The sequence below is a fragment of the Sinocyclocheilus rhinocerous genome, unplaced genomic scaffold (genome assembly GCF_001515625.1).
Source record: "Sinocyclocheilus rhinocerous isolate Xijiao unplaced genomic scaffold, SAMN03320098_v1.1 scaffold57, whole genome shotgun sequence".
Taxonomy (NCBI): domain Eukaryota; kingdom Metazoa; phylum Chordata; class Actinopteri; order Cypriniformes; family Cyprinidae; genus Sinocyclocheilus; species Sinocyclocheilus rhinocerous.
In genome coordinates, this window is record NW_015652130.1 from 2,078,507 (window position 1) to 2,086,713 (window position 8,207).

At 35.0% G+C, this 8,207-nt stretch overlaps 2 protein-coding genes across 8 annotated transcripts in view; one reads left to right on the forward strand and one right to left on the reverse strand.

Moving 5' to 3' along the window:
• The window catches only part of LOC107713533 (calcium/calmodulin-dependent protein kinase type 1-like), a 23,058-nt gene extending 20,545 nt beyond the window's left edge, over window positions 1–2,513 (reverse strand). The window contains exons 1-2 of the mRNA XM_016519066.1: window positions 2,058–2,513; window positions 890–1,000 (exon numbers count right to left, since the gene is read on the reverse strand). Of these exons, the coding sequence (XP_016374552.1) occupies window positions 890–975 (86 nt within the window). The 5' untranslated portion in view covers window positions 976–1,000; window positions 2,058–2,513. The remainder of the gene's footprint in view (window positions 1–889; window positions 1,001–2,057) is intronic.
• A 2,993-nt stretch (window positions 2,514–5,506) lies between these two features.
• LOC107713535 (protein polybromo-1-like) overlaps window positions 5,507–8,207 on the forward strand; it is an 18,464-nt gene continuing 15,763 nt past the window's right edge. For 6 of the 7 annotated variants that reach the window (XM_016519072.1, XM_016519076.1, XM_016519075.1 and 3 more), the window contains exons 1-4: window positions 5,507–5,630; window positions 6,429–6,574; window positions 6,683–6,780; window positions 7,436–7,583. In XM_016519072.1, coding sequence (XP_016374558.1) covers window positions 6,440–6,574; window positions 6,683–6,780; window positions 7,436–7,583 — 381 coding nt within the window. In that variant the 5' untranslated portion in view covers window positions 5,507–5,630; window positions 6,429–6,439. Of the gene's footprint in view, window positions 5,845–6,428; window positions 6,575–6,682; window positions 6,781–7,435; window positions 7,584–8,207 lie in introns of all 7 variants that reach the window. The other variant, XM_016519073.1, reaches the window with a different exon arrangement.

Sequence of the window (8,207 nt, forward strand, 5' to 3'; positions counted from 1 at the left end):
GTGAGCGAAAGCCCCAGCTTAGCGTGAGCTGAGGCCGGGCAAGAGTGAGCTGAGGCGGCGGGATTGAGAACGGCGGTCCCGGCGGATCCGATGAAGGAGCGGTGAAAACGGTGAAAGCCGATCCGGTGATCCACAGCGCAAAGTTGTAGTATTTCCTCAGCACCAGTACAGATCAGCTCTCAGGCATGACGAAGCCATATCGTCCTCTTTTGGAAGGCCAAACAAAGAAATTTCGCTTTCACAATGAAACAGCGTCTCCACGACATGGCGGCGGCAACAACAAAACTACAGCGAGAATAAAAGTTACGCCTTCTTTCTTTGCGTGAACATTTGGGTGGCGTTATGCAAATCTTCCCACATCGTGACGTAGATATGTGGGGGCGTGTTAGAACGAGCCATTTTAGGTAGGCGTGGCTGACTCTTAACTTTTATAAAGAATATCTCTTTGGATTTGAGACTTTAGTCTTTGCAACTTTACAGATCTTCTTTATGTACCAAGAGCTTGTAACACTCCAAAGAGAAAGGAAAAATTTAATTCGCATCATATGACCCCTTTAAATGTCCTTTTCGTAGTGTATGAAATCACTCAAACCAAGATTAATATCGTTGTTAATTGAAATAAATCTAAAATAAAATATATTAGAGCATAAAAAGCACAAAAATTACTAAAACAGAAACTGAAATAAAAATAAATTAAACCTAAATAATGAAAGCACAGAACAAAATGACTAAAAATTGAACTAAAATGAAAATGAAAACTGAAAATATAAACATAAAAGCTAATTCAAAATATTGATAAAACTATAATAGTATAAAAATAATACTAAAATAACACTTGTTTCTGGCCACTTTCATTGTAAAACAAGCAATTAATTTATCAAACACTCACGTCCCCAAGACCTCCTTGAAATCGTAATTTTCCTTGATGTCATTTGTCTTCTTTTTCCATCCATTTTCATCCTCTCCTAAAGGCATTGTATAGTTGATTTCCACTCAGGAACTTAAAAAAAAAAACAGAAGTAGAGATCAATTAATAAATCAATGAAAGTCAATTCAATAGAAAATTAGACATAGAAACAGAAAAGAGAAAACAATGTTGCAAAAAAACTTTATCGTTCTTGGTGTGAACGGGGCTTAACTATAAAGATAACGATATAGTTCTAAAAAAAATCGTTCTCTTCTCAGTATTAAAGAATAGCAGAGTCCACACCACAACTACAACGATAATGGCACAGAGGAACGATATCGTAGGAATCACTTTCAGAACGATTTTTTCCAGCTGATGAAGGATAAAAATATTGACAGCCAATCAGATTCAATCTTGCTGTCAGTGTCACGAGCTTGAGAATTTAAAGCGGCAGACGAGCGTGCGCTTAGAAACAGACGATATCGTTCGCTGGTGTGGACGCTAATCTCTTTATCTTTATAGTTATAGTTCTTGGTGTGAACGGGCCTTTATTCATTGTAATCTTTGTCATCTTTAAAGACATTTAAAATAGATAAGCACTGGTCATATGATAAGTTTGATTGTTGTAATTCTGGAACTTAGGCTATATAAAAAAAAATGTCTTCTTTCACTGACCATTTGTTGACAAAGAACAAAAAATATCGGCTCAGTTATACCCTGTTCGTAGAAACCAAATCAAAGGTGGCAAAATAACAAACAAGCTTCAGCAATCCATTGAACTTGTACATACAGTATATACATCAAATATATAAAATATATCATGCATATATCATACCTTTTATCCTGTCAACATTCAGTTAAAGTACAAGTTAGATTTTTCAGATCTGTGCAACAAAGTACAAAAAGTACTTTTATTGTATTATTTTTTGACCTGGTACCAAAGCAATGCAATGGTGTTTTAACATGTATATAGTAATTCCATGCTATACCATGGAATATTAATATGACAATCATTCAAAACCATGCTATACCATCAGTACCTTAGTACTACCACATTACTTTTACCAAAGGAATACACATACGACAAAACAAGGGGAAAAATCAGCTATGAACAGCTGTTCCACAAATAAATTGTAAACATGCAATACACAAAACCCCTTACCAATATCTGAAAGTGTTCCGCATCTCGAGTCATTGAACAAGCAATGCGCTATGCAAGTGGATGCATATTGTTCGTGTATGAGTGTGTGTGTATTCAGACACTGCGCATAGATGCGCATGCAGGAGTCTGTTGCTACCTGCGCTAATAATCTTCTAAGAACAGACAACGAAGCATTAACATGAATTGACTGGAAACAGATAAAATGTTTGTTTTAAATCGACGTTATCTTACACAGAATCCTAATATGCAACATGAACTTGTAATAACCACATCATGCATGAAACCTTGCAGTGGCATTGCAGAAGATTCTGATACTATATTAAATCAGTTCATACACTTTTACAGCTGGCTTCGAGGAAAACTTAAATACATGTGATACCTGATTGTCTGCTCCTACGGACAGATGATCCTCTTCTGTCTCTTTATCTATCCGCAATTCTCTTTTGATGCAATAGTTGCGGGATCTACCCTGACGTCAAGTAGCGACTGCAGGAGGCGTCTTTCATTTGACAATATAATGATACAGTCCGGATGCTATGATACTATTCCCGAGAGCCATTCGCAAAACCTTATAGATTTATAAGCTATTAAGTTTTGTAAGTAGATGAGTTTTGAAAACGCCTGCTGGACCACAATGACAGGACATTAAAAAATTACAGTCAGTACATTAAATAAATAAATAAATATCCCCTCAAAATTATTTAAAACACAAAAAGGTACATTTGTGTCACCTTTTTGTACATTTTAAATTTTGTCTGAGGTTTATATATATAATTTATTTATGTCTTATATCTAAATCTTATTTTAATTAATTAATGTATCAATTATGTTTATTAAAGCATGTTCATTTTGTGGCCTAAAACTCTTAGCGTTTTTAAGCAAATAATTATGAGGTTCCATTTGTGTCAAAAATGACTACAGTTATTGTCAGTGTCTACAGTCATTGCCTACTTGCTCAGGTAAATGAGTATATGTTGGCGTGTATATTGTCTGTTGGCGTTGTCTTAATCTGTCGTCCTGCTTGCTTTTTCTCTGTCGTTTAATTACTGTCGTCCTTATTGTCATTTTGTTCTATCGCCTTGTGTCGTCCTAACTGTCATCTTATTCTGTCGTCCTTACTGTCGTCCTAACTGTTGTCTTATTCTGTCGTCCTCACTGTCGTCCTAACAGTAATCTTCTTCTGTCATACTTTCGTCTTTACTGTCCTCCTAACTGTCATCTTATTCTGTCCTCTTTACCGTCGTCTTGTTCTGTCGTTCTAACTGTCATCTTATTCTGTCGTGCTTAATGTCGTCTTGTACTGTCATCTTAACCTTCATCAGCGCTGTAAAGTTAGTTTCACATTTCATATTCGACTAGGCTGCTTTAGGGACCCTCTGCAAATTTACCTCACAGTACAAAACGAAGTACAATAATTAATTCAAATTAATGTTAAGGAAAAAAACTACTGTAATTCACCAAAAAAAAAGGCTTTTTCATGTTCCAAAGGTTGTAATATGGACCTAGTTACAAAACTTACGAGTTTGCCAATATCTCCCTTACTGTATGTACAACAGTGCACAAAATATTTTATGAAAAAATTACAGTAATTTACCAATAGGTTTTTTTCATGTTCCAGAGGTTGTAGTATGTTCCTAGATACTGATTTTGGCAGTATCTCTTGTCATATAGGCCTATGTACAGTAACAGTACACAATTATTTTCATAAAAATTACTGTACGCAAAGTTTTTTTGTAGTTTGTAGTACATTTTCAGTTACAAGACTGACTTATGATTTGTGAAATTTAGCTCATACCTCCTTTACTGTATGTACAGAACACAAATATTTTTAGAAAAAAATATAGTAATTTATCAATAGGTTTTTTTATGTTCCAAAGGCTGTAGTACATTCCTAGTTATGAGACTGACTTACTACAGGTGATATTTTGCCAATACCTCCCTTACTGTACATACAGTACACAAATATTCTTAGAAAAAAACTACTGTAATTTACAAAAAGGATTTGTTCATGTTCTAATATTTCTAATGCATTCCTAGTTACAAGACTGACTTACTACAGGTGAGATTTTCCAATATCTCCTTTACTGTATGTACAGTGCACAAATATTTTTAGAAAAAGGTTGTAGTGTTTTCTTATTTACAAGACTGACTTACTACAGGTGAGAGTTTGCCAATATCTCCCTTACTGTATGTACAGTACACAAATAATAATAAAAAAACCTACAGTTTTTCACCAAGAGGGTTTTACCATGTTCCAAAGGTTGTCTTATATTTAGTCAGTTTTGCCCACTAGTAATTTACCAATAGGTTTTTTTGTTTTGTTTCATGTTCCAAAGGTTGTACTACAGTAATTTTTATGAAAATAATTGTGTACTGTACATATATGACGGGAGGTATTGGCAAAATCTCACACGTAGTAAGTCAGTCTTGTATCTAGGAACATACTACAACCTTTGGAACATGAAAAAAAACCTATTGGTAAATTACTGTAATTATTTTTTTTCATAAAATATTTGTGCACTGTACATACATTAAGGGAGATATTGGCAAACTCATACGTTTTGTAACTAAGTATATACTACAACCTTTGCAACAAGAAATTTGAATGAATTATTGTACTTCGTTTTGTACTGTGAGGTGAATTTGCAGACGGTTCCTAAAGCAGCCTAGTCGAATATGAAATGTGAAACTAACTTTACTGCCCTGATATAGGTTATGATGACAGAACAAGACGACAGTACAGACAAGACGACAGAATAAGATGACAGTTAGGACGACAGTAAAGAAGACAGAAAGGACGACAGTAAAGAAGACAGAAAGGACGACAGAACAAGACGACAGTTAGGACGACAGAATAAGATGATGGAACCTCATAATTTTTGACACAAATGGAACCTCATAAATAATGGGCTTCCCTGGGAATTTCCAATAAGTGTTTAGAATGCAGCATCTTATTACAGTCTTTCTAAATGTTCCTTGAAAGTAATTAATTAATGAAAAAATGACACTTGTAATTTATATGTATGTAATTGCATATGTAATTTTGTTAATAGTATTTATTTAGTATATTTATGTTGTAAAAGTAGCGTTTTTAATGATTATTATTAATTATAAATCTGTGATGTTTAATAGATTTTTCTTTATTTGGCTCCATTACTTTGCTCTTATATCTATATTTCGTCATTCTTAATTCATTGTAATCTTTGTTCTCTTTAAAGACCTTTAAAATAGATGAACACTGACTGTGTGGATATGTTAAGTTTAATTACGTTGTAATTCTGGAATCTATTCTTAAAATAAAACATCTTATGTAAATGTTTATCCTATCTCGAATTCCGTTTGTTTTAATTTTTCAGTAAGGAGAAAAGAATATTCATTATTTCAAATATTCTACATTTTCGGAAGTAAGGAGAGGCTTCTTAAATGTACTTCCGGTTTCGTATGACGAAGGAGGCGGGACTTTGCTAGCTATCAACGCTACTTGCTGGCTAACAGTTGCCGCTGTGGTGTTACTGAAGGATTATTCCTAACTGCGCCAATAAAGTCGAGATTTTAATACGGGTAGGTCAGCGTATTTCTAAAACCCTTTGTTCTCCAATACGTTTATAAAGCTCAGCAAAATTAATATAAGAAACCGAAGTGCGCTTTTCAAGAGAAGTGAGTGAGTACGAGAGCACACCGCGAGACCGCTCTTTTGTTGTTTGACTGAAACACGGAGCGTCGATTGGCTGTTGGCGTTTAGGGATTGTTTACCGGAAGATTAGCACGCGGCTAAGTATGCTATTCCACATAACACTGTACATGCATATAGTCAAAAGTATAATCGCTTCTGTTAAAGGCTTACTTAACAGCTGATATAAAAGAATGCATATATGGGTGATTAATTAATGTCCACATTTTCGTTTGTCCTCCATTAAGCAGGTCAACTGTGGTTTGTTTATGATAAGTAGCTCATAGGTATTGTAAACAACATTTATTATGGGGAAATTATATATGGTGATTCTCAAAATCTACAGACATATAATACCATCTTTAAATCCTGAAAATCTGCGATAGTTATCGTAAGAGTTCCTTATGTTGTACTCTAAAGTATTCTGCTTTATCTTGAGCTATTCACATTTATTGCATTCAAATGTGAAGTCGTTTTAGGTTTAACTGGTGACATTTGTTCAGTAAAAAGTATAACCATGCAAATGTATAGAATAGATATCAAGGATTGGTACCTGCCATACAAATGGCATTTATCTCCATGAAATAATTCTGAGAGTCTACATCATTTTATTAATACATCTGGAAGAGTCATAGACATTAATTAGTGCTGGAAGCCCGGAGTCTAAAAGGATGTTTGTTGGTGAACAGGTACCATTTCAATGGGCTCTAAGAGAAGACGAGCCACCTCTCCCTTCGGCAGTGCCAGCGGAGGAGACTTTGATGATGCCTCCTCATCCACCCCAGTCAGTGGATGGAAGAGGAGGAGAGCTTCCACTGCTCCTTCTGTTGATCAAGTGAGTACATGGCGTTTAGTATAGTCAAAACAACTTGCTTTAGCTCACAGTTTGGTTTAGATCATAACAATGATCTTGTCAGATTGACTTTGACTATATTTTGTTTAGATTGCTGTGTGCCATGAATTGTACAACACTGTCAGAGATTACAAAGATGACCAAGGCAGACAGATCTGTGAGCTCTTTGTTCGTGTACCAAAGAGAAGGTATGAGTGTATTCCTTGTCTTTTAAATATACACTGTTAGCCAAATGTTTGGACACACTTGCATTTTCTTTTTTCTTTTTTTAATACATAGTATTTTACCATTTCTAAATGGAGTAAAGCCGTAAAACTGAATGCTGGACAGTTTATGGCTGCTTTTACTTCATTGTCTAGTAGTTCAGGGTTATTATAGTCAGCTATAACTAAAACCATAATATTTTCATTACCTGTAATAAAATATGTGTTAATGGAAAAAAATAGAGTATAAAAAATGATTCATTAATGAAACATGAAACTTATATTACATCAGTTATCACAATTATACTTATTTATATGTTAACTAAAATAACATAGAATGTAAAAAAAATAATTTATTTCAGCAAGTTTCCAAGACAACATTTATTAACAGTAAATGTTATTTAACATTTTAAAAAATTGCTGCTGAAACTATAGTCTCTCGTTGATACTAAAATAACACTGGCTCAATTTATCCATTTTATAACATAGTACAAAGTAGTAATTTGTAGTTTTATTAGTTCTGTGTCATTCTTTTTAAATGAATTTCACAATGTGATGAAATAAAAACCATACTGAGTTTAATGCATGCAACAGACACTAACCTACACTTCAACCTCCATTCTTATTTTTCCTGTTTTAGGAATCAGCCTGACTATTATGAAGTGGTAAGCCAGCCCATAGACATGATGAAAATACAGCAGAAGCTCAGGGCAGAGGAATACCAGGATGTAGAGCAATTCTCAGCTGACTTTCATCTGCTTATTAATAACGCCAAAGCTTACTATCAAGTGAGTTTGCATTTGCATTTACACATAATATTGAAGTTTCTAGCACATGAATCAGTTCAGCCTGTCTGTTGTTTTAGACTGCTGGTTAGTAATAGATAGGGGTGCTCCGATCAGGGTTTTTGAGGCCGATGTGCTCTTTCCCTTTAAACCTAGCCAACAAGCCATATGTGTTGACTGAAAGACCGTATACTTTAATTATATGTATTTATGTTGCAATTGCTACATTTTCGTTTTCATATGTACTGCAAACAATGTGCTGTCATTTTAATTCAGCGCGTGTATCACAGCAAACATAGACTCGGTGCGGAAACGATCTCTGCACTGCTGCAGACGCACTGCTCCTGAACGCACTGCCGTGTGCAGTGTGAATGCTTTAATCCGTTAACATGAGCGCGGAAAAAATACGCACCACATACGACGCACTGCAAACAGAGTAATGTGAACCTGGCATTATGTGTGTGCGCTGCAAGTGTGCATGAGCGCACGGTCTACAGGAGAGCACGCGAGCGCTGAATGGTTAAACACTGGCAAGAATTAAAAATTAATGCAAAAACTTTACTTGTATAAACTTTAGTGACGATGTGATACTGCCTCGATTGTGCAAGTGACAATTCCTGTGTCAAC